The sequence below is a fragment of the Panulirus ornatus genome, chromosome 65 (genome assembly GCF_036320965.1).
Source record: "Panulirus ornatus isolate Po-2019 chromosome 65, ASM3632096v1, whole genome shotgun sequence".
Classification (NCBI taxonomy): Eukaryota; Metazoa; Arthropoda; class Malacostraca; order Decapoda; family Palinuridae; genus Panulirus; species Panulirus ornatus.
In genome coordinates, this window is record NC_092288.1 from 5,495,001 (window position 1) to 5,522,863 (window position 27,863).

The 27,863-nt window shown below is 43.5% G+C and overlaps 1 protein-coding gene across 1 annotated transcript in view; it reads left to right on the forward strand.

The window, feature by feature from the left end:
- The window catches only part of LOC139746448 (CD109 antigen-like), a 312,038-nt gene that overhangs the window by 226,720 nt on the left and 57,455 nt on the right, over positions 1–27,863 (forward strand). The window contains 3 exon segments of the mRNA XM_071657698.1: positions 4,945–5,113; positions 7,726–7,838; positions 15,403–15,543. Of these exon segments, the coding sequence (XP_071513799.1) occupies positions 4,945–5,113; positions 7,726–7,838; positions 15,403–15,543 (423 nt within the window).

Consider the following 27,863-nt stretch of genomic DNA (forward strand, 5'->3'; position numbering starts at 1 on the left):
ACACAGAACCGTTAAGGCAAAATTCATGTTGCCTGTTATTCATTTTGTCTTTCAAGGGATCGACAACCCTTTTGTAAAAGAATTTCCATGATTATGATCGTCTATAATCCTTTCAACCCCCAATTTGTTTTTGTATTACATTTGTTCTTATTCACATTGTCACCATGCCTTATGTTTTACGCTCGTGTGTTTACGGACGCTATAAGAATGATATATGACATGACCGTTATACCTGGAAGTGTCAGTCATCATGACATATATTTACCTGTCCTTCCCAGAACCACAGACCAGACACACTCTCGCCATTACGCCCTCCGTAGCCTAGCATTCCAACAGTATATCGCTCCATAATTCACCCATCTGTATGTGTATGTAGCTCGGCAGTTTTCAGATGGGAGTTAATTGCGTTACTTATTGATGATAACGTCCAGAGCGACACAAAAAAGGATCTGCTAACCCGCTGTTGCCAGTTATAGCAAATTCCGATCGTTTCCATAAGGTATTCATAAATGGCATCCAATTGCTTTTGAGTAATCAAGTCGGTTATACTTGTTTTTGGGGGAGTAGATGCCACTTTCGTAATTTATATGTCACTTTTCTTACGATTTATAAGATAATTATTCATCATAATGCTCATCCAGTTTTGTACTACCATTATTTCTTCTCGGCTGAGGTCATCATAATAGCTTTCAGGTTACTGAAGATAATGTTAACCTACGTTGAATAATACTTGAAATGGCAACTCATGCGCGCGCAACTTCCCGGTGACGTCACAGCCAGAAAAAAAAAGAATAATGTCAGTACAAATCCATCCATAGAATGAGCTGCAATTAGTAGGTTATGTCCTTTATGTATGACCGGAGTTTGACATCATGGAGTCCGAGCGAGGGCAGTAATACTAGTGATAAATGTTAGGAAATATCATAGGTTGTAACTGCCATGATAAACAGGGTTAGTCTTTTAAAAACACACATAGAGACGTGGTAAGTGTATGTAACTCATTAAGAAACTATAGTGTTGTAACTATAAAGATATATATAATAATAACTGCACTGGGACGTTTTTCTTTTTTTTCAATACCATATATATTGTACTACAGAGACAAGTGTACTGTAACGGTGGTTATAATAGGTATGAGCGGAGGAAAATGATTGGTGTATTGATAAGTTTTCAAAACGAATGTCCCTCTCTGTAATCAGAGACATTTGATGATGTAATCAAAGTCGACCTCTTTACAGGAACGGGTTCACGATCTGCACATTTCGTTCGTTTACCGGTCAAAGCTTAGGTGGAAGTCTCTCTCATCCCCGAAGCGTAGCTAAGGGGGGTAGGGTATTACCAACTTTAAACTAGGCTTCCATCATGATAAAATTCACGCCTCGTTATGTTACAGTTTTATTCATTAGGCATTAATCATCCTGACGGGAATGTGTTGACTGCATGAGCTACGCGAGGCGTTCCATTATTACCTAAAAGAATGGCGTTCACAAACGTATATTGACGAACGCTCTTTTGATCTCGATTTCCGCGCGGCCGACCGCCCGATTCACCCCGCTCATTTTAAATCATGAAAATTAATTAATCAAATTCCTTTCGCCCGCCTAGTTACTTGTCCCAGGCTGTGAAACATTCACTGAAGCTAAATCAGGAGTAAAGGCAATTCCCACGGCAGCATACGATTCAATTAGGTCAGAAATTGAATTATGAAACCACGTCTATTCTTCTTCGGCCCAACGCGAGAGGTGGGTGTGACGGGTGATTTAATATCAGTTAGTAGTCTGATAACTTAAGGTCGTTTTAAGGTCGTTTTGCTCACCGTCGATGACCTAGGTTGCAAAGGCTGTTCTTAGGGGGTCGTATAAGCCCGTCCAATCTGGCTTAGTTAATGAGGTGCCATATCAAGATGATAATAATTTCAAATGTTGATAACTTGATCCTTTCATTGCAAATCGTGAGAGGGAGTCTGGTAAGTGTATATCTGACATATCTAGGTAGGTATTGGATGAATATTAGTCAAGGATAATTACCCCCATGGTATTTTACGGGCAGTTTGGTAAGATGGTTCGCTCGTAATGCAATGGTTCTCGCTTGTTTATATGGAGGCAGTTATGTATATATTAGGATGTCGGGAGTCTGTAGTTCTAACTTATGTTGTTTATTTTGCTTAAGGTAGCTAAGCATTGTCGTCTACAATAAACAAAAAATAAAAAAGTTTTTTATCTGTATAGTTACGTAATTTATCCTAGTTCAGTTATTATGTACACAGTTATGATTACAACTTAGCCATCCGGTTGTTCATTTGGCTCTGGGTTATGAGAAAGGTTTGCCATGACCTGGCGAGTGTACACTTTCCATATTTTCAATATATTAATTTTTTTTTCCTCCTCTGAAAACTGGTGAACCAATGTGAACCTAACTTGGCGGGAATAGTCGGTTTAGGTAGTTACTTTTCAGTCGGGTGTCCGATTTTCCCCAATCGCAATCCAAGGTGGCCGATTTCACGAAAAAGTAACTTTTTTTTTTCCCTTTTTTACACATTTTTGTCTTTTCCTCTCAAGTGACACGACCAGTTTCAACCAAACTTAGCACGGATGGTCGTGAGGGGATCTTTATATAGACTGTGTCCGATGTGCTCGACCAGCGTCTTAGATTGCCGCTATTTCTAGAAACGAAAAAATTTTCTTCACATTGCCATATCTTCCTTTTATAGCAGAATTAACCGAATGTCAACCATGACTGAAGGTTTATAGGTTGGATATAACATACCACATAAGTTTTTTGTTGTTTTCGTTGCTTGTATAACTGAATTTTAACTGTAACTTATGATTTATTGGTTGGATGTAACATTTTTTTTTTCTATTGTCTAGTTTTGCTAGTTTCGTATGTCCGTCGACCCAGACCACCATTCAAGGCATTTACATTTGACCCTCAGGTACATGATGCTAATGAGTGGTTCAGCATATGTAACTGGCTTCTGCGTGAAGTATAGTTCTGAATAATTTTCTCGATTATGCAAATTGGTCACACGACTACAAAAAAATAATTCACTTCATAATTTGAGAAAATTTAAAAGCCGTGTGAGAGACGAGCTTATGTGAACCTGTAGCCAGTCTGTGTTTCTAGGTCGTTTAAATAAAGGCTGACTACGACAATATACGTCCTGTCGTACTCCAGGAGGTCGTCTTGTCGTGTTCCAGGAGGTCGTCCTGTCGTGTTCCAGGAGGTCGTCTTGTGTTCCAGGGGGTCGTCCAGTCGTGTTCCAGTGGGTCGTCCAGTCATGTTCCAGGAGGTCGTCCTGTCGTGTTCCAGGAGGTCGTCCTGTCGTACTACAGGAGGTCGTCCAGTCGTGTTCCAGGAGGTCGTCCCGTCGTGTTCCAGGAGGTCGTCTTGTGTTCCAGGGGGTCGTCCTGTCGTGTTCCAGTGGGTCGTCCAGTCGTGTTCCAGTGGGACGTCCAGCCGTGTTCCAGGAGTTAGGGGGGTGGGTAATGATAGCCTGGAGTGCCACAGAGTTTCTGGGTGATACTCAGCACCGTGGCAGCGACTAACTGGACGGCGAGGCCCTCCTGCAGGGATCGGACGTTACCTGTGTCGCGAAGAAGTCGCTGAGGGAGCGGTCGTGGCGCAGGACCCTCATATTAAACGCCTGGGAGTGAGGCACGAGCGAGAGCGAGTCTCTCCTTTACTTGAAGAAATAAGAAGAAAAACGCCCAATGGAAAGATAAGGAGCTGAGTTTGAGTCCCTCCATCTCCTTCGCCAGTGTTTGTTTTGCGCTGAAGAGGTCGAAGTTGTGGGGGAAGGGAAGGGCGCCCGGCTCCTGGAGAAGGTGGTGAAGACTTCGAAGTTTGTGAGAGTAGGGCAGGTCCTCTGTGAACTCCTTGAAGGAGAGAGGGTAGGAGCAGCGGACCCGCCATCCTTCAGGAGAAATATCCGGAGGATGTTGACGACTCTATCCTTACAGTATTGGAGGATTGTGATGGATCTATCCTTACAGTATTGGAGGATTGTGATAGATCTATCCTTACAGTATTGGAGGATTGTGATAGATCTATCCTTACAGTATTGGAGGATTGTGATAGATCTATCCTTGCAGTATTGGAGGATTGTGATAGATCTATCCTTACAGTATTGGAGGATTGTGATAGATCTATCCTTACAGTATTGGAGGATTGTGATAGATCTATCCTTACAGTATTGGAGGATTGTGATAGATCTATCCTTACAGTATTGGAGGATTGTGATAGATCTATCCTTACAGTATTGGAGGATTGTGATAGATCTATCCTTACAGTATTGGAGGATTGTGATAGATCTATCCTTACAGTATTGGAGGATTGTGATAGATCTATCCTTACAGTATTGGAGGATTGTGATAGATCTATCCTTACAGTATTTGAGGATTGTGATAGATCTATCCTTACAGTATTGGAGGATTGTGATAGATCTATCCTTACAGTATTGGAGGATTGTGATAGATCTATCCTTACAGAATTGGAGGATTGTGATAGATCTATCCTTACAGTAGTGAAGGATAGTGATTCACTGGCCCCTGTCCTTCTCTGGCCCACAGCTACTGAGGGTCGTAAAGACGCTTCCAGTAGAACTTGCCGATGGATGGTCGCGCCTGCGTTCGGAGCAGGGCGGACGTGGAATGAACCACCCTCAAACATAGCTCAGGAACCTATGGGGGATAAACGAGTGATTAGATGGTTTAGAAGTACTCACAATGAATTATTATCCCCCCTCTTCTTCCCTCCTCCTCCTCCTCCTCCTCCTCTTTCTCTACTCCCACACTAACCAAGTCTGTCTCTCTTCAACCCTCTTCCAGGTCCCCTCTTTCTCTACTCCCACGCTAACCAAGTCTGTCTCTCTTCAACCCTCTTCCAGGTCCCCTCTTTCTCTACTCCCACGCTAACCAAGTCTGTCTTTCTTCAACCCTCTTCCAGGTCCCCCCAGGCAGTACGGACGGGAAGTACCGTCTACGGCTGGAGGGCAACGAGATAGGCGGGTTGACGGGGTCTTCCTTTGTGAACGAGACGGCCCTGTCCTTCAGCCCACGTGGTGCTACCGTCCTGGTGCAGACAGACAAGCCCGTCTATAAACAAGGGGACACAGGTGAGTCCACTCTGGCCTACATATACATACATGACCTACAGGTGATACCAAGGCAATTTACATGATTTATTATGTAACCAAACCTGCATATATACACACACACAGACCTGCATGTATACACCAAACCTGCAAATAAACACAAACTTACATATGTACACACATCACCTACATATGTACACAAACCTACACACATCGCCTACATATGTACACACAAATCTACATATATACACACAGACCTACATATGTACACACATCACCTACATATGTACACACATCACTTACATATGTACACACAAACCTACATATATATACACATAAACCTACATATGTACACACAAACTTACATATAGACAGAAAGTCCTTATTTACCCAGACAGTAATCACTATCGTACAAGAATAATCATTGCAATTAATCGAACGATCACAATACTATTAGAATTGGTAAATCTAATGATATACATCCTATTATCATTGCTATTATTATGTTGTATGTTTGTTGGGATATTATTATATTTATTATTATTATAATTATTGTTATTATTATTATTTATTATTGTTGTTGTTGTTGTTGTGATACTGACGGACATACGCAGACAAAACATACCCCAGTCATGGCCACATCGGACGAAAGAGAAAACGTGATATGTAGGTAGACCTGACGCTAAGAAATAGAAAGGTTGTAGGAAGAGGGAAAGATGAAGGAAAGGAAGACAGGAAGATTGTGAGGAAGAGGGAAAGATGAAGGATAGGGTGACAAGCCACAGCTTCGCTGTTCGAGGAGAAAAAAAAAAATATAATTACGGTCAATCCTCGTGTGGCTGGTCTCCACACAGAAATCATGGGAAGCGGCAGCCAGGGCGCCCTAGACCCTGAGGTCCACCCTGAGAAGGGGTGGCGTCCTTGAGCACGACGGTACACCACCCTTGAGCTCAAGGGTCGTGTACCGTCGTGTTCAAGGGTCGTGTACCGTCGTGCTCAAGGGTCGTGTACCGTCGTGCTCAAGGGTCATGTACCGTCGTGCTCAAGGGTCGTGTACCGTCATGCTCAAGGGTCGTGTACCGTCGTGCTCAAGGGTCGTGTACCGTCGTGCTCAAGGGTCGTGTACCGTCATGCTCAAGGGTCGTGTACCGTCGTGCTCAAGGGTCGTGTACCGTCGTGCTCAAGGGTCATGTACCGTCGTGCTCAAGGGTCGTGTACCGTCGTGCTCAAGGGTCATGTACCGTCGTGCTCAAGGGTCATGTACCGTCGTGCTCAAGGGTCGTGTACCATCGTGCTCAAGGGTCGTGTACCGTCGTGCTCAAGGGTCATGTACCGTCGTGCTCAAGGGCCGCGTACCGTCGCAAAAAGTAATCAACATTACTCATCAGTCAGCATTGCAGGAAGTAGAGAAAGTACAGAAAGTAGTGAAACTTACTAGAAAAAAATAGCAGGAAACTTTCTTCGCCTGCAACACACCACGGGAACTTGTCCCTCTGTGAAAACTTTTTCCCCTCCACGTGGCACCTCCTGTGTTCTCCATCCCTGGGGAAATTATGACCGAAATCCTCACATAAAACTCAATAAAAACTTAAACAAGACACACTGTCAGTATCCAGACTTTTCCCGGACACGCTACAGTACTGTAATACAGCATTGTATCGGCCACACAGGTCACCTACTCTAGTGAGCTAGGCATAAGAGGCTTGGAGTCGCATTTCTTTTTTTTTTCTCTTTTTTTCTTTTGTAATTCCTTTAGCCATCCATCTGGCCCCACTCATCTGCATACAGAAGGGGAAAGGGGGAGGGAGGAAGGAACCGACCCTCCAATTCCCCTGGGGTTTTCCAGTTCTAAGATAGAGGATGAAGTGGGGGGGGGGGATACACACACACACACACACACACACACACACACACACACACACGCAGGCTGTCACAACCCCTCCTGTCTTATTACTATAGAAGGGGAGAGCAGCCCTGCGCCCCCCCCTCCCCCCTCACCCTATAGACTCCCCCACGCAACGCAGACGCGTACGCCACCCATCACGAGATTGGCGAGGGGGGGGGGGATGTGGTCTCTCTCTCTCTCTCTCTCTCTCTCTCTCTCTCTCTCTCTCTCTCTCTCTCTCTCTCTCTCTCTCTCTCTCTCTCTCTCTCTCTCTCTCTCTCTCTCTCTCTCTCGTGTGTGTAGACCAACCCAACTCACCCCTCTCCTCCATATGGTACAAATGGGTAATAACATCACACACACACACACACGTCTGAGTAGTCTCAACCCCTCTCCATCCATTCCATTCCACTCCCCCCCCCCCCCCCAACACACACACACACACACACACACACACACACACCACACCAGTCCCTCAACTTGTCTCTGTATTGGTCGAGTCGTTGGAGCCCCCCCTCCCCTTTCCCCTCCCGAGTCTCCACGACCCCCTCCCCCTCCCCCCCTTACATTTATATACACCCTCTTCCATCGTATGGACTTAAGGCTTTTGAAATCTCTAATTCTTACCCGACCCTACATGACATGACGCGAGACTCACAAGGACTGAGAGAGAGCCACCTGACCCAGGCTCGGCCGCTGACCGTCTAGTGTGTAGCGGTAACCCATGTGGAGTCTTGTCCTCCCGCAGTACGTTTCCGGGTGGTGGCGCTGGACACGGCCGTCAAGATGGTGGAGGATTCTGTGGATGTCTTCATCCTCAGCCCACGGGGCGTCCTGGTGAGGCGCTGGCCATCCCGACAGGTGAGTTAATCCTTCCTTTCCTCATCCTTGTCCCGCCTCCTTCGGAGGAGGGGTAGGGTAGGAGGAGGAGTCTTATGTTCCCTCTCCCGCCTTTCCCCGCCTCTCCCACCTTCCCGAGGATAGATGGGAGTGTCATGTGTACTCGTGGCATCATTGACACATTATGGAGTGTCGCATATCCCAGGCACAGCTGCCTACATATCCCACAGCTTGGGATAAGAGTAGGAAATTATCCCGACGTAAATGAGTCTCTCTTCTTTGAGAAGTTTGTGGTACCTTTGATTAGTCCTTAGTTAGAACATGGTAGTCCGTGGCTACATTATGATGGTCCCTGGGGTTATGGTACCATGATGGTCCGTGGTTATGGCACCAATGATGGTCCCTGGCTATGGCACCATGATGGTCCGTGGTTATGGCACCAATGATGGTCCGTGGTTATGGCACCAATGATAGTCCCTGGCTATGGCACCATGATGGTCCGTGGCTATGGCACCATGATGGTCCCTGGCTATGGCACCATGATGGTCCGTGGCTATGGCACCATGATGGTCCCTGGCTATGGCACCATGATGGTCCCTGGCTATGGCACCAATGATGGACCCTAGCTATACCATGATCATGGGAGGGAGGGGAGGAGAGGTGAGTACCATACAGATCCATCTTCCTGTGTTCTCCCACCAAAGGTATAATTCGAATGAAAAGTTCTGTCATATTCAAGATCACAACTCTCACCTCACAATCCATTTGTTATTTACCCTCCCTCCACCACTGTGATCACAGAGTACAGCGTGTTTTAAACATCATGGCCCGAGGTTTTTGAAGACCACGAACCACTCTTGTTTAAGACCATGGACCTATATGTTTAACAGTCATATATCTCTATGGATTAACTTCAAACCACGAACCTGTATACTTTAGAATCACGAACTTATACGCCTTAAACATCACGAATTCATACGCCTTAAAATCACGAACCTCTATACTTTAGAATCACGAACTTATACGCCTTAAACATCACGAATTCATACGCCTTAAAATCACGAACCTGTATACGCTTTGAAATTACAGATCCAATCTAGTGGTGGAAGGAAGAGGGGGGGAAAACATCTCTCTCTCTCTCTCTCTCTCTCTCTCTCTCTCTCTCTCTCTCTCTCTCTCTCTCTCTCTCTCTCTCTCTCTCTCGTCTTCCTTTCCCCCCCTCGGGTGAAATCCTGCAGGGAATTCATTAGCATAACTCACTGCCCACGGTAACTTCAGTGAAATACTGTGTGGCGCGTAAGGCATTCACGTCCTTAAGGCGTGGATTCCCGACAAGCTGGGCATAAATCCCTTATCTACATAAGGGTGGTTTTCCCGGTGTTATAGCGATGATTGTGTCGCTTATTGGATGGAGAGCACCAGGCCTCTTTTTCTGTGTCCCAGACCCCATTTTTATGGTGTAGCAGTGTAGTTCATTGTAGATTTCACTGTCAGTGACGTAGTTGTGACGTATTTGTATATAATAAGGTCTCGCGATATATATATATATATATATATATATATATATATATATATATATATATATATATATATATATATATTTTCCTATGAGTCCACGGGGAAAATGAAACACGAAAAGTTCCCAAGTGCACTTTCGTGTAATAATCACATCATCAGGGGAGACACAAGAGAGAAATATAACAGTCAGTTGATATATACTCGAAGAGACGCAGCTAGCTCCAGTGGTCCTTTTATTAGCATATTAAAAACTACACAGTTCCGTAGGCATCTCTCCCGGTGATGATGCCCCACAACCCACAACCTTCCCCTCTCCCTCACCCTCCCTCCCTCACAACCCGTGGCATTACCGCGTGTTTACGTCCATGACGAATTTCAGGAGGGGGGAAAAAATTGAAGGCCTAAATCATGTCGCTCTGAAATTTCAGCGATCAGAGAGACGTAATAAAACTGTAGGTTGACTTTCATGAGAATTGTTAAGATCCATGAGAGAGAGAGAGAGAGAGAGAGAGAGAGAGAGAGAGAGAGAGAGAGAGAGAGAGAGACTAAAAAGCTCTGGGGAAAATTAGAATTGGCTAAGAACCTCACGTGCACCCATTTCTTCTCGTCATTTAAAATCCTATTTTCAAATTCCTTTTTATGGAACTTTTTTTTTTTTTTTAGGGGAGCAGTGTGTTAATTATCTGTATAACATGAGTTTTCAGAGAAAATTAACTCCCTTAATTAGCTCGCATTGCCACTCTGAACATTTTCCTTTTTAATACACAGGTATAACCTTGGGGCAGGGGGGGGGTTAAAAAAATTAAAAAGAAAAAAATTTTCACGAGAGGAGAAGTCATAATAGGTAGGTACGTCTGTTTGTTCTACGTATATGTGAACGAGCCATATATATATATATATATATATATATATATATATATATATATATATATATATATATATATATATATATATAATATATATACATATATATATCCCTGGGGATAGGGGAGAAAGAATACTTCCCACGTATTCCCTGCGTGTCGTAGAAGGCGACTAAAAGGTAAGGGAGCGGGGGGCTGGAAATCCTCCCCTCTCGTTTTTTTTTAATTTTCCAAAAGAAGGAACAGAGAAGGGGGCCAGGTGAGGATATTCCCTCAAAGGTCCAGTCCTCTGTTCTTAACGCTACCTCACTAATGCGGGAGATGGCGAATAGTATGAAAAAAAAAAAAGAAAAAAAAAAAAAAATATATATATATATATATATATATATATATAGTCCAGGAGTTAGGAGGTCACGGAGAGAGAGAGAGAGAGAGAGAGAGAGAGAGAGAGAGAGAGAGAGAGAGTGAGAGAGAGAGAGAGAGAGAGAGAGAGAGAGAGAGAGAGAGAGAGTTTCCTTAACTCAGTTACCACATGAAAGTGAGACGAAGTTATTTACCTGTAAATGATTTACAGGGTGGAGGGGGGGGGGGGGGGGGGGGGAGGAAGAAAAATACATTGAGATGAAAAATACCAGAAAACAGTAATTGTTTAAATAGATCTTGGGCCTGGGCGGTAATTTCATCCTGTGTTAACAGTTTGGTTAAGAAGCGCGCCAACTGTGTTACTGGTGGGAGTGAGAGAGAGAGAGAGAGAGAGAGAGAGACTCTGACGAAGTTTAACGAAGTAATAAGGTCATGTCCTAATACTATTGAAACCCTATTAAGTTCTTGTATGAGTTTAGTCCATGACCGAATCTTTTTTTGGGAAACCTTCCCCCCCCCTCTGTATTTTCCTGTATCTTTCCTATGTGTACTTACTGTATCCTGGGTCTGTAGCCGTATCTAGGGATACGACCCGGAAACATGACCTGATTTGCAAGTGTGACTCGGAAATGTGACCCGGATGAGTGACTCAGACATGTAACCCGGAATTACGACCACGAATCACCACTGTACCACCAGACCAGATGAGGACAACGCACATTTAAGAAGATTAAAACCGCTAAACGCTATATATCCCGTACTAGCAGCTTAGCGCCTCTCTCTCTCTCTCTCTCTCTCTCTCTCTCTCTCTCTCTCTCTCTCTCTCTCTCTCTCTCTCTCTCTCTGCCTGTGTGTTCATCACGCATTCGGTATCTTTTAGAATGAAAGATGGAAGGAAATGAGAGAAAAATCTATTTTCTTTTTTAAACGTAGATATTATATAGTTCATTATATAGTCATATACCAGCAGGCGACCCATTTTTTTTTTTTTATTGGGCTCCTTTATCTGCAAAGCTGCGCTACAATCGGTAGCAGGGAAATGACAAGTCTCCTTTTGGAGTGGGGGAAAAGTTCTACAACGAGAGTGAACTTCTCGTGGACTTACCATGACACACCCTCGATAAAGGTGACTTTCCAATATATATATATATATATATATATATATATATATATATATATATATATATATATATATATATATATATACTGTTCGCCATTTCCCGCGTTAGCGAGGTAGCGTTAAGAACAGAGGAATGAGCATTTGAGGGGAATATCCTCACTTCTCTGTTCCTTCTTTTGGAAAATGAAAAACGAGAGGGGAGGATTTCCAACCCCATCGCTCCCTCCCCCTTTTAGTCGCCTACTACGACACGCAGGGAATACGTGGGAAGTATCATTCGAATCAACAACGCAAGCGTTTAAAATTGGACGTTAATGAAGAGGCGTTTAAATAATTCCGTACGTAGACGGATGGCCGTTCCAAATCCACCACAGAGAGAGAGAGAGAGAGAGAGAGAGAGAGAGAGAGAGAGAGAGAGAGAGAGAGAGAGAGAGAGAGAGAGTTGTTCTTGGTACTTCCGCTGCCTCAGATACGTGAAGATAACGACTTGCCGAGATAACGACATGCAAATCCTCCAACCATTCATGTAATATAGATGAATAGCTTGACGATTTGCATAGCTAACAAAATACGATTAAATTCTCTCTCTCTCTCTCTCTCTCTCTCTCTCTCTCTCTCTCTCTCTCTCTCACTCACTCTCTGTCACTCGAGATTTCCTTTATGATGACCCATTCTGTGTTTTGCATATTACATGAGAAGCTCACACAGGCCTTTAGAAGAAAAAAAAAAAAGAGAAGATAAAAGGGAATTTTTTAGGATTTTATAAAGAAAACGAAATACGAGAAACATGTTTTGCAGTGTAACCTTCCACATCCAAATCATCTTTGCTGACTAAAGGTTTTCAAACAGGTGTTGGGGAAACACCTGCTCGTACTGACCCACTGTATATTACATTCTGTATATCCACTCGCCCACCTTGTTTAGAGAGAGGCGTATCGCTTCCGAGGAGGATATATCACAGGCGAAGAAATATGATGCTGGAACGGTCGAGTAGAGATATAGCAAGGTATGATATATGACCTTCGTGTGGTATACTGCAGATATAGCGAGGGAGGACTCGTACACCCCGAGACATAAGGATAGATTTAGTGATTTGCGTGTGTGTGTGTGTGTGTGTGTGTGTGTGTGTGTAATGAGTACTAAAGGAAATATCAAACACGTATGGAGAGAGAGAGAGACACACACACACACATGACCAAACACACAATACTAATTACACAAAAGTAGGAAAAGGATAGAAACATTCGCCCCCCCTTGTGGATGCCAGACGCCTTCCTCCAGTGGTCTTTCAGAAAGCCAGCTCTTTTCTCTCTCTCTCTCTCTCTCTCTCTCTCTCTCTCTCTCTCTCTCTCTCTCTCTCTCTCTCTCTCTCTCCCCCCACGACACTCTCTGTCTATCTCTCTCCCCTTGACACTATCTCACCTCTCTCCCCCTCCCCACGACACTCTCTATCTATCTATCTATCTATCTATCTATCTCTCCCCACGACACTATCTCTCTCTCTCTCTCTCTCTCTCTCTCTCTCTCTCTCTCTCTCTCTCTCTCTCTCTCTCTCTCTCTCTCTCTCCCCACGACACAGAGATACAAGGTATTACCTACCCTGATCCTCTTCTTTAATCTCCCTTGACGTGGGTCTTAAACCTTCACAGGAAGAGACAGTCTCTCCCTCCCTTCCTCCCCCCCTCTCCATTCATTTCTTGGGCAACCCTCTAACACAATTCTCTTCATGTCGTTCGGTCATGCATAGAGAGGCGTAATTAGAAAACCGAACGACTGATTGAAGATGAGGTAAATGGAGATGGTGCTGGAAATGGGATTGGGACAGTAGAAGGAGAGTTGAAATGGAAAGAGAGAGAGAGAGAGAGAGAGAGAGAGAGAGAGAGAGAGAGAGAGAGAGAGAGAATAGGGTTGAGGAAGGGAGGGTTGGAGGGGGGGTGTGTTTCAAAGCTATGGTGGGCCGGACCAATTATCTGATCCTGTAGCCAATAAACTACACCTGGAACATCTCTGAAAGATACAGACACTCATAGTAGGTTTCCATTCCTTTTTAAGAGTTTCTTTTTTTTTCCCCAGGTCTTTGTGTCTGGCGTCAAGATGGTTCCTGTATCTTATACGCTTTTAGATTACCCCCGTGGGCCACCGGGGCCTTAATGTGTCTGTCTGGTGGAATGGCTCCGTCCATGTAGTTTATTTCATTAGATTATATTATATATTTTTGTTGTGGAGGGAGACCGGGGGAAAGTTAGTTACTGCTACAGACCTGGGGGTTGGGTTTTCCTCTTCTGCGTCTTTTGTGAACGGTACTTTCTTTTTTCGTTGCTTGGCTCAAGGTGAATCACTTGATTTGATAATGGACTAGTTTACTTCCAGTTTTTCCCCACCCCCCCCACCCACCCCCTTGTTTTCCTTAGGGGTGTATTTTGTGTGTGTTGTGTTGAGTTGAGTTGTGGTGAGTTGTGTTGGGTTATGTTGTGTTGTGTTGAGTTGCTCCTTGAAGTTCGAGTGTCATGAGGATGTTACATCTCTCTTAGATTGGATAGTAAGTCTTCCGTCTTTACTTTTTTGGGGGGAATTCCTGGAAGATGATCTTTCTTGTAGTCCTGGAGGCAGGCAGAGGCTGAGACTCGAGGGTAATCGAGAGCAGGGAGGAGGAGCAGGTCCAGCCTCGTTCCAGGAGACTGGCGGTATAATGATGTGTATAATTCTCAATGTCGACCGCCTGGGTTGGGGGGCTGGAAGTTCTGGAAAGGGAATTTGCTGCAGGGTTCTTGTGTGAGAGTTGACTGAAGGGACGGAGGAGGATGGAAGCCGGAGACTTCGTTTGGAAAGGTTCTGGAAGGAAAGTGCCACGAACGAGATGATGTTAGAAAAGAGAATGGAAGAAATATCCAAAGGCAATAAACAGATTCAAGATTTCCATCAAGGTCTTCTTCCATTGTCGTGAAGTGCAATCATGTATATACGTTCATGGATTTGATGGCTAATCAGAGGGTGAAGGTCATTAAGCACAAATCATTACTATGCATCATACATTACCATACATCATGCATTACCATACATCATGCATTACCATACATCATGCATTACCATACATCATGCATTACCATACATCATGCATTACCATACATCATACATTACCATACATCATGCATTACCATACAGCATACATTACCATACATCATGCATTACCATACATCATACATTACCATACATCATGCATTACCATACATCATGCATTACCATACATCATGCATTACCATACATCATGCATTACCATACATCATGCATTACCATACATCATACATTACCATACATCATGCATTACCATACATCATACATTACCATACATCATGCATTACCATACATCATACATTACCATACATAACTAAGCTTGAAAGTTATTGTAGGCATTTCTCCACTCTGCAGTGTCATTTATCATTCCACTTTATGTAAAGTAACGGTAATATAATTATTCTATTCCCTGTAAAGTAACTGAAATGTAATCTTTCCACATTTCATAGTATAAATGAAATTGATAGTGTTTTTCCCCCTCTCAGGTATGCAAAACTAGAATTATAAGAGTACTACACATACATTTACATGAATTTAAAAAAGAAAAAATAGTTCTAATTCTTTCTTTCTTTCTCCCCTCCTCCTCCCGTCGTGGGCCCACTTCCCTCGTGGGCCCACTTCCCTCCCCCCTCACCTGTGGGCCACTTAGTGTCGTGAGGGCCCAGTGTCGCTGGAGTTCCCCCTGAGCCAGGAGCCGGACTTCGGCAGCTGGACCATCAGGGTCGAGGCCACCAACTCCTTCACCCAGCACGTCTTCATCGTCGAGGAGTTCCACGAACCCAGGTTCGAGGTAAGGGCACGCGAGGTCTCGAGGACGGCGGACGGGGTCCTGAAGGTCCACCTAGCCTTGTGGAGTGAACACTTGACTCTCATGGGCGAGGGGCATGAGTCCTATAGTCAAGACTTGACTCTCAAGGGCGAGGGGCATGAGTCCTATAGTCAAGACTTGACTCTCAAGGGCGAGAGGGCATGAGTCCTCTAGTCACGTTGAGTTAAGACTTGACTCTCACAAGGCTGAGGAGGACCTACAGGTTCTTGTTGAGGCAGTACCTGTCACTCAAGGGCGAGGACCCGAAGTCCAGTGGTGTCAGTTGAGGCAACACTGGAACACTCAAGGGCCAGGTGTTTATATATGTCTTGATAATATGTATTCGCATGTATTTAACAATGTGATGAGAACAGTATATATGTAGTGAAGTAAGGCACACACACACACACACACACACACACACACACACACCTCTTTGGAACATTAAGGTTTGTCATGTATCGTTTTTTAACGCAAGTATCTTGTGAATGGGTTGCCCTTTCTCATCGTTCTTCCCTCTCGTGCACTGCCTCTCCCTTATCCCACACTCTCCTAACCTCTCTCACTTTTCCATCTTCCCCGATTTCCTTCCCCCCCCCCTCTCCCTTCATCTTCACCCCCCTCCCCCCATAGAACTCCCAGCCTCTCTCTCATACCATATACACAGGCATAAAAAAAAATGATACATCGTTCAGTGACATAAATGATTTATTTTGTATGTGATAAATACGAAAGATATTTATTTCGCTTATCGGTTACATGTCCTGCATCCTAATGTCCACCCTATAAATCCTACACTCCCTCGTGCTGTCTATCCTACCACCCATCCTATCATCCTACCGTCTGTCTATCCAGTCCTCCTAACATTCATCCTCCCGTGCATCCTACTGTCCTACTAGCCCATCCTACCCCTCCACCTCACTTCCCTGCAACCCACCCCCTTCCCTCCCTCCCCCCGACATCCTACCGTCTGCGCATCTCTCTCTCTCTCTCTCTCTCTCTCTCTCTCTCTCTCTCTCTCTCTCTCTCTCTCTCTCTCTCTCTCTCTCTCTCTCTCTCCTCCCGTCTCCGCCCAGCCCGTCAGAAGCCGTCACCAGGCAAATTAAACAATTACTCCCACGTCACTTGGGATATGGTGTGGCGGCCACCGATCATATCCAGTGAGTGGCCAGCGCCGCCCCTGGCCACCTCCCTGCAACACTGGACGCCTCCCTGCAACACTGGATGGCTCCGTGCAACACTGGCTGCCTCCCTGCAACACTGGACGCCTCCCTGCAACACTGGCTGCCTCCCTGCAACGCTGGATGGCTCCGTGCAACACTGGGTAGCTCCCTGCAACACTGGCCATCTCCCTGCAACACTGGCCACCTCCCTGCAACACTGGATGCCTCCCTGCAACACTGGATAGCTCCGTGCAACACTGGACGCCTCCCTGCAACACTGGATAGCTCCCTACAACGCTAAATAGCTCCCTGCAACGCTGGACGGCTCCCTGCAATGCTAGATGGCTCCTTGCAACTCTGGCTGTTCCTGCAACACTGTGTGTGGCATTTCCCAGCATTAGAAGTTGCTGAATGGTTCCCTACAACACCAGGAACTACAGCAGGGTTCCCCGCAACACAAGAAGTTACTGTTCGACTCCTCGCAACACTAGCTACCGTCTTTTGGCCGCGTGCAACAATAGAGGTCATTGTGTGGCTCTGCAACTATTGCACGAATCCTTACGAACCTTCGCATTGTCTTCTCCCTCTCTGCAATATCTGGCACTGTGGTTTTTTTTTTTGTGTGTTGCTCTTCCGCAACACTTGGTGCTGTTGAATTGCTACCCGTAACACCACCGGGATGCCTCTCCCTTCAACACTTCTATGTGACTCCCCTTTACATACTCGATTGCCGTTGTGTAGCTCCTGTTATCAGTCCCTTTAAACAGAGCTGCGTAAATCCCCCATCCACCCCCGTGACACTTGACATTATTTGAGTAATCTGGATTCATGGAGGTGGTGTTGCGTGGCTCCGGCAGTACCAGACGACTTGAAGTAAGCAGTTCGACCCCCCCTCCTGGCCAGTCGCTTGTGTTGCTTCCTGCAAGACTTTGGCCCTGTTGTGCGTCAGGCACCTGGGCATCATGACACGTTTCGTTCCCTGCAGTACACAAGGTGTGTTGCGTGTCACACGCAAGCTGACGAGCAATTTTGTGTTGCGACAACCTTCAGGTGTGGGACGATCAGGGCGAAGCTGTGTAAACCACACCGGCGTAAACATGGACAAGAGAGGCCGGTGGAGTGAAAGGTAATGTTCAGTTTACTGTCTCTCTCTCTCTCTCTCTCTCTCTCTCTCTCTCTCTCTCTCTCTCTCTCTCTCTCTCTCTCTCTCTCTCTGTGTGTGTGTGTGTGTGTGTGTGTGTGTGTGTCTCGCTTGTCTCGCTCAACTTACGAGGCTGCAGAGTCGAGAAGGACTTGGATGACAGTTGGAGGATATGTTTGGGAGGGGATCATTGCGGCAGTCGTAGGTAATGTGGCGAGGGAAGTGATTGGAGAGGAGGGAGGAGGAGGAGGAGGAGCGGGCCGGCGGTTCTCTGAAGTTGTGGGTGGGGTTCGAAATGGAAGGAGTCAGGTTCGTGGCGGGTCGGGTTCAGAATGGGTCAGGGAAAGGGTGAGTCGGGTTCAGCACGGGTCAGGGAAAGGGTGAGTGGGGTTCAGGATGGGTCAGGGAAAGGGTGAGTGGGGTTCAGGATGGGTCAGGGAAAGGGTGAGTCGGGTTCAGCACGGGTCAGGGATAGGGTGAGTCGGGTTCAGGATGGGTCAGGGAAAGGGTGAGTCGGGTTCAGTTTGGGTCAGAGTTTGAGTCAAGCTCAAGTTGAGCAGATCTCTGAATAGTTTGAAGTCCAGACTGGCTGGCTCCGTGTGTACCTTTGAGCTAAGGATAACATCCATCCCCCTCCTTCTCCTCCCTCAGGATATCCTATCCTAGTGCTTCGTTTATCCTACGTCGTCCCCCCATCCTTCTCAAGCTCCTCAGGTTCCGGGAGGATAGATTTTGACTCCCGCGCTGGTGGACGTGAGTTATGACGAAGCCTCAGGAGGAAAAGATGTGTCGTACATATGTCTCCGAAGGAGATTTTATGTATTGGTTCATTCGAGACTTCGAATTCCTCTCCGATACGTGATTCAAACACCGGTTTGTGATATGCAACCATCTTTTTTTTCTTAGATTTTTCGAATATAACAAATTCGTAATCTGTGGCGGCACACTTTTTTTTGCAGATAATGTCAGAGTAAATATCCAAAGGTTTCTACTCAACAGCCGGACGTGAAATGTCAAAATTATATTACCAAACGTCTGTTTCCCCGGCGGCCATGTTGAGTCCCTCGAGACAATCCTGCTTCGAAACACATCTTGTGTCACCGACTGATGCTGATGTCGCATCTTTTATCTTTTTTTTTATGTATATGTTAGACTACGTCCTCCTCTTCTTCTTTTCCCCGTCCTGACAACAGCTACAAAGAATAGGAGTTTTTTTTTTTGGGGGGGGGGTGAAGGAGGGACGACACCAGCGCCACAGATGATGATTCAGATTCGATGGAAACCAGTCGAGAGAAAGAATGTTGGTAACCAGCTTCCCATACCCGCCTGGAACTTGTGTTGTACGGCTCGTGTCGTCGCTACCACCACCTGGGCGAGCAATCCTGTTGGCGAATAACTGAAGGAGATCCCGCACCTTTTGTTGTTGTTGTCGTCGATACAGCCTTCAGTAAATAGTGACCTTAACCAAACCCGTAATCGTTAAAAAAAAGGAAAAAAAAAAAGGACACAAAATCAATTCGGAAATAAAAAAAACTTTCTCTGAAAATCAGCTAAACCCAGGTTGTCAAGATTCAATAAAAATCGGGGAAAAATAGAAACAGTTTTGAGAGCAACAATTGAACCATTTCATCCTTTTTTTTTTTTTTTAATGCAAATCTTTTGTTTTTGTGCCATCGTCAGTTGTCGATTTTATATATATATATATATATATATATATATATATATATATATATATATATATATATATATATATATATATATATATTTCTTTCTTTCATACTATTCGCCATTTCCCGCGTTAACGAGGTAGCGATAAGAACAGAGGACTGAGCCTTTGAGGAAATATATATATATATATATATATATATATATATATATATATATATATATATATATATATATATATATATATATATTCTTTTTGACCCGTTGGATGAGTTTATGTAACACAGGAGCCAGGGGCACGTCATTGAAAAGCTTGGCTTCCCTGTGCCTTCCATCCTGCTAATGAGAACAGGAAAGAACACACAGAGAGAGAGACCAGACCAGACCATTTAGCTTCTGGTGCCTGAGTATGTCAGGAGGGTTGCCACTTCCGATTTAACCAGAACAGGTGGGGGGGGGGGGGAAAGAAGGGAGAAACGTCAGTTAATTACAGAGGGAAGGAATGACACGTATGTATTCATAAGGCCTTACCGGAATAGTTCAAAAAAAAAGCTAGGCGGTAATAATGAAGTTCCATTTTGAATCCAAAGAGCAGAACTCCGCTTAAAGCATAATGGAGGAGAGAGATAGTGTGAATAGGTTGAATATAAACACAAAACTCTCACTGTGGAGGAACGGAGGGAAAGGATATAACTAATGCAGAAGGAAAGGTAAAGAAAAAAAAAAGATAAGAAAAGTCCTAAGAGAGACTTGGCTGACGACCACGTCTCTGCAGGGAGGAAGACTTACCAAGAATGTGGGTGACAACTTGAGGGGCGCCGTGTGTGATCAACAACTTAACAACAGACGGTGAATTTTTTTTTTCTTTTTTTTTTTCCTTTTTTTTTTTATATTGTTCCGTCAAGTCCCTCTCGAATGTTGGTGCCTTTACCCACGGGCCGATCACCCACTGCGGTATGTCGTCTTTTATGCTGTTCACACCGTGTCCCGCGTGGTTCCCTAAACGGTTCAAAGCTGATAGCCGGATGTTTCACATGGTTCGAAGCTTTCCGTGACGTAGTGGGATGTTTCACGTGGCTCGACACTTTTCATGGCGTTGAGTGGGACATCTCGCATTGTTTCGGAACGGCTCGTGATGGGTTGTGAGTTGGCTCGCATTGTTCGAAGCAGTCCATGCCTTCAAAACCTGGGAGTCTCGCGTGGTTCGAAGTCGGTTCGCTACGTGATTGGGATGTCTCGCATACTTCGAAAGTGGTTCATGGCTTCATTAGGATGCTTCGCGTGGTTCGCAATCAGTGTATAACTTCAGTGGGATGATTTCCATGGTTTTTGAAGTGGTTCATACTTCTAGTGGGATGTTCTGTATGAGTTCAGAGATTGAATATCTCGCGTGGAATGAACTGTATGATTCAACTGAGCCGTGCTATTTTAATGAGATCAGCATTCTATCGGCTTCACTGCTCCACTGATTCATGATTTCATTGCGAAGTTCTGTAGAGGCGCTTTTTAACTCTCTATTTTTTTTGTTATTGGTTCATGCTGGCCTCGGTGGTTCATAGCAGTCAGCAGTATGAACCGTGTCGTTCCCAGGGGTTCGCTTAAAAGCCGGATGTTCATCTCGTGGTTCTAAGCTGATTGCTCTGTTAAAGGGATTTTGCGTTGTTCTGTTAAAAGGATTTGGTGTTCTGTTCATTCAACGGTGGCTTCTGTGTTTATGTTCCACTCAATTCGTAACGGTACTTCTTTTTATCTGTGGAGTAACCATCGCCTGAAACCGTAAGATGGCGCGATTGGTAATCGAAGATAAGGTGTAAGAAAGAGAATGGCTTAATTTCGTGTCATATCTTGTCGCTTTGACTGGCGTTATCTCATTTCCACGCTGGTGGTTGTGAAACTGGGTCACTGATTTACGTAGAGTTTGAACCTTTATCATATGAGTCGAATTTCAACAGAGCGAGGGTATGTAGAGGGAGTTGATGATGTGGGATAAAAGTATAGATTTACATAAACAAGGAGGGAGGGATTGTGTTTTCCCCGAATCAGTAGGTTTTGCTTGAGCTGAGGTCGTCTTGAGTTGACCTGATGGCTAACTAGGGTGACCCCAAGGGGTTGAGTTGATTGCTCTCCCTGTTTATCACCGCATGAGATGGACCACATACAAGTAGGGACCCCCCCCCCCCCCCTCCCTCCCCCTCTCCTCCTCCCACACTCGACATCTGTTCCTGACAGAAATCCAATTTCTGTTGACAAAGAGGAAACAGAATTTGCGAATATTACAGGGTGGTGGGTAGGGGTTAGATGAGGTCAGCCCTGACCTTTGACCTCTCTCTCTCTCTCTCTCTCTCTCTCTCTCTCTCTCTCTCTCTCTCTCTCTCTATCTATCTATCTCTCTCTATCTATCTCTATCGATATTTAGAAAAATATATATACTGAGATGTGATAGACTGGTGTGATGTCTAAATTGCACACTTCCTGAATAAGTTGATTCACACTTCTTAGGTATTACCCACTTAGAAACAGGGCATTACCCACTTGGATATACCTAGGCATTACCCCCTATTGTATAGTCATTACCCACTTAGATATAAGCGTTCATTGATGAATTCTGGAAATGATTACACAGAACTAGAGCTTGGGAATATTGAACCCTCTTTACGGAACCATGGTTAGATAATGTCTCCCTTGTTCTGTTGACTGAAACAACGGAGACATTGTTAAGAGATCTTGGCCATTCTGTACCTGTCCCATTCAACAGCTGGTCTCAGTCATCAGTGTTGTATTGATTTCCAGTCGAACTCCAGGATAAAACTGTCTGTTATATTATGTTCCTATTGAACCCCGACCCTCGACTCCCTCCCCTAGATTTCTCCTCTCTTTCCTCAGATGCTTGTGGGCCGAAGCCAAAAGCTAATGTAAAAGTAAGCTGCCATTTGACATACATCTAGGTGCTTTGTTATTGTAATTGTTATTATTATTATTGTTGTTGCTTTGCGTGGATGTGGGTATCTCACTCAGTACAGTGCTGTGGTGTACAGCAGCGACGTGCTCCGTCACATGGTTATACATTTTATGCGTAGTACATATGTCAGTACACTGTCCGTTAGATTAACTTCATATTTTGTCGTCAGGGGAATGCATTAGAAAGGGTATGCATCTTAGATTCTGGATTATGTACATTCTTTGAGTATGTACATTCGGGTTGTGCCCCAGGTTGTACGGAAGATGTACTTCAGCAGAACATTACCAAGAAGTAGAAAGTACAACAAGAGATGTGGGTTGTATACACAGAGTTATGAAGAGATTTGATGGGATAGAATGAATTCCATCGATGTGGTATATGGGGGGCGACGTGTTGTCAATGCGGTGAGCCAAGGCGGATGAATCGGTGAATATATACACTGTGGAATGATATGTTGGAGCTTGGCTATAAATGGTACTGTCTGGTCTCAGTTTCCTACGCCTGATGGCTGGAGAATGCATATATGCAAATGAGTCTTATCCTTCATTTGTTCCTGACGCTGCCTCGCTAATCCGTGGATGATGGCTAATACGTTTATAAATACATATTTAAGCGAGTGGCTCAGAGTTCTTCAGTGCGAGTTCTTAATGGTTGACGGCATCAGAAAACAAGGGAGGATGGTTGAATGAAAAAAAAAGAATGGGTGATGATGGTTGTGGTTGTGATGTGTGGTGGTACCACGACTGATCGTTGTAGTTGTGGTAGTGTGGTATTGGTGGCTTGAGGGATGGTGGTGGGAATTGTGGTATTGTCCCAGTAATGGTGGTAGATGCCGTGTTGTTGATGGTTATGATGATGGTGGTAGTTGTGGTTGTGGTGGTTGTAGTGGTGATGGTGGTTAGTGTGAGGGAGAGATACCACAGCCACCAGCACCTGATGGGTAAGTGGATGGAGAGGTTGCCATAGTAACGGTACGGTGAGTGAGGCCCGGGATTGTGAGGAGGAGGGATAGTGAGGGATTGTGAGGAGGAGGGATAGTGAGGGGGTTGTGAGGAGGAGGGATAGTGAGGGGTTGTGAGGAGGAGGGATAGTGAGGGGTTGTGAGGAGGAGGGATAGTGAGGGATTGTGAGGAGGAGGGATAGTGAGGGGGTTGTGAGGAGGAGGGATAGTGAGGGATTGTGAGGAGGAGGGTTAGTAAGGGATTGTGAGGAGGAGGGATAGTGAGGCATTGTGAGGAGGAGGGTTAGTAAGGGATTGTGAGGAGGAGGGATAGTGAGGCATTGTGAGGAGGAGGGATAGTGAGGGATTGTGAGGAGGAGGGTTAGTAAGGGATTGTGAGGAGGAGGGATAGTGAGGCATTGTGAGGAGGAGGGATAGTGAGGGGGTTGTGAGGAGGAGGGATAGTGAGAGATTGTGAGGAGGAGGGTTAGTAAGGGATTGTGAGGAGGAGGGATTATGAGGAGGGATAGTGAGGGATTTTGAGAATGAGGGATTGTGAGCAGGGAGGACCTTGAGGTTTTATGAATAGAAAAAAAAAAGAAGGTTTATGGCTAACCACAAGTTTCACCTCCACCACACACACTACCACACACTCTCAAAAATACACTCACCACCACCACCACACACTCACCACCACCACACACTCACCACCACCACACACTCACCACCACCACACACTCACCACCACCACACTGCATCATACTCCACCCTGACCTGTGCTAATTGGGCTACACCTTCCACCTTGGCCCATGGGGCCGGGCCCGACCCGCCTCACGTCATGTTCTCTGGTTATTTAAACGAACCCCTCCTCCCGTAAGGACACACACACACACACACACACACACGGTACATCTGTCTCTGTGTTTCTCCCAATGTACCAGTCCACAGTTACTTATCCTTGACTGTACACTGACAGTCGTTGCTGTAGGCGAAGGTCACCTAATATCTCCTCCCTGCCGGCAGTAAATCAGGCACCTAATATACATAACTCAGTGACGGAATATGAATAAAGAGGAGAATACATTTTGTAGTCCATGTTGGAGTTTCTTTATTGTCCAGTACGTGAAGTATTGATATTGGAGTTGTGATGCATGGCCTGATATGATTTTGCTGTAACGAGGGCTATATATATATATATATATATATATATATATATATATATATATATATATATATATATATATATATATTCCTATGAGTCCCCGGGGAAAAGAAACACGATAGATTCCCAAGTGCACTTTCGTGTAATAATCACATCATATATATATATATATATATATATATATATATATATATATATATATATATATATATATATATATATACATACATATATATATATATATATATATATATATATATATATATATATATATATATATATATATATATATATATATGTTCATATATATATATATATATATATATATATATATATAATTTTCGGCGAGACTTAATTAAATGTACGTATAAAGAAGTATTGAATTAGCAGTTGCTGCTGAAGGTCACAGTCCGACAGAGTCACTATACGTTGTCACTAAAACTGTATTAGTGTCACTATTAACCACAGAGAGAAGGGAGTTGTGCTCTGCATCGTATCTTTAAGTAATGGTAGGCATTCAACTCAAAATGCCTTGTGAGCATTTTTTCTGTATTTCATTAAAACATACGCATGACAGTAGATTAAGGCCAACAGAAATGATGACCTGTATTTAAGTCTCTCTCTCTCTCTCTCTCTCTCTCTCTCTCTCTCTCTCTCTCTCTCTCTCTCTCTCTCTCTCTCTCACTTGAATATACTAAAGTTTAGGAAAAAGATTCAGAAAAGAAATGGGAAAGAAGATGATTCAGATCATTACCAAAACAAGACAGAAATATTACAGTGAAACAATAATGTAAACATTTAAAAGAAACCTTGATGTATGGTTGAAGTCAATCCTAGATCATCCTAGGATTCATAGTTACGTAAAGTGCGTAAGGGGGAGCGTTACGCACAAGCCAGGCCATTCTAGCGTAATCTAGTTATTTCCTCTCTCTCTCTCTCTCTCTCTCTCTCTCTCTCTCTCTCTCTCTCTCTCTCTCTCTCTCTCTCTCCCTGGTCCAACGTCATGCTGATGAAGGTACTGCCCTCGACTACAACCCATTTTCTACACAGCTCTTCTGTAAGTATTCGGCCTTCTCTTTTTTTTTCTCTCTTTTTTTTTCTGTCATGGCGGACGGGTCGTTGGCCACAGGTGCCGCCAAACCTAGAAATGGGATCGGAGTTTCCCCGAGAGAAAATGGAATTCAGACTTAATTTGCATACCAAACAGTGATGCCCAAACTGACTATTTTTTTTTCTTTTTTTTTTTTTTTTTTTTTAGACAAAATGGTGTTTTCCGGAGGGACACAAGTATTCATGAGCCGAATTTCCCTTCCCTTGAACCGGGAGGGAGGAGGGGAAAATCCGTACATCAATTTTTACCCCGGGGCGTTTTTCGATTTGTAAGATGAGGGAGAGACCATTTATCAACGAGATGGGTTTCAATCTTATGTAAATGTTTTCGTTATCCTGTTATCACCAAATGCGTCTTATCTAGATATATATATATATATATATATATATATATATATATCGCTGATGTGGCAATGGAAATATTCGGTAAAATATCATTGGATAATGGGGGTCCATCGTAAGGTCATTTCCATCACCATGCAATGTAATTAAACGTATTTACAGTGGATTTCTTTTTTTTTTTTCATCCAGTGTGTAATTAATTATTCTATTTTACTGTGAGTTTATCCAGAACTCGTTTACGTCCCAGTGCTTCTGAAAGTGAGACTTTCACAGATAAAACGCGATAAATGAGAGATTTTTTTACTTATCTTATATTTCTGACGTTAAACAGTTTTAGATTATTTTTTGAAATATCGTCAGACACTTTCTTATATAATTTCTATCTAAGGCTTTTTTTTTCCTTTTTTTTTAACGTGTGAGCGTTTATGGTATTCGAATAATTTCGTAAAAAAAAAATATTGCTTAAGGTGTTTACGATTTTTCGATCGTAGATCCAGAATAAACTTGTCTATTTCGCATGACCCATGTTAATCCATAAGCCTTCACATGGCTCGCACGTACACACGTACGTACAGACGGTCAAAGCATGGATTATGTTAGAATTATATTAAACTCTTGTAAGCGTTCAAATGTAATTTGTTTAAAAGACTCTGTCAGTGTTCATTTCAATCTACATGTTTAAATTTATGTAAATACCTTCTACTTAAGTGTGTGTTGTGTGTGTGTGTGTGTGTGTGTGTGTGTGTGTGTGTGTGTGTGCGCTGGGATCGACCCATGTGTGATTGTAGGAGGGTCTTGTAGGTGGGTGTTTGTGTTGTGTTGTATTTGATAGATTACTTCGACTCACCCGAAAAAAATGGAGTTATCATTTCCCCAGAAGCTGCCAAAACAGCATTTGGCGCCACTTTGTTCCATGGAATTATTTTTATCATTATTATGATTATTATTATTATTATTATTATTATTATTATTATTATTATTATTAAGTAGTAGTAGTAGTATGAGCAGTGGTAGCAAGTATTTATTGTTATTATTATTATTATTATTATTATTATTATTATTATTATTATCATTATTATTATTATTATTATTATTACTATTATTATTATTATTATTATTACTATCATTATTATTATTATTATTATTATTATTATTTTTATTATTATTATTAAAGGATTGTGTAGTACAATATCAGCAAGTAATGAACCTGGAAATATATTCATGAACAAGCACACACACACACACACAAACACACACACACACACACACACACACACACACACACACACACACACACACACACACACGGACTGCTGGCAACATGGCTCATCCACTACAACATAAGTTGTGTTGAAGAACCGTAAGAACAAATAGAAGGAATTCGTTGTTCTTTTTCCCTTAAGACAAATGTCACAAAGAAGAGATTGAGAAATATTTCGCGGGAAACAAAGGAAAAGAAAATGGGATATTTTTTTTTCTTAAATACCGTATACGAAGGCTAAACAAAAGTAAAATTTTTTGTATATTTTTATGGAAAATTTGGAGTTTTTAAAATCATGAAGAGAGTTGCGTGTGTCACATTGGCCAAATAGGTGTTTATTTTATTCCACCATCATCATTGGACGAACAGATAATTAAAATATTTCCTATAGCCACGTCATCACCATATATCACCTGTAATTCCAACAGTTGCATTCCAAATAACTGTTTATATTGGTATATTGAAATTAAATGGTCGCTGGAATTATATTAAAATTTGATGCCAGTAGATCATATTTCTGGTGTGTGATATATATATATATATATATATATATATATAT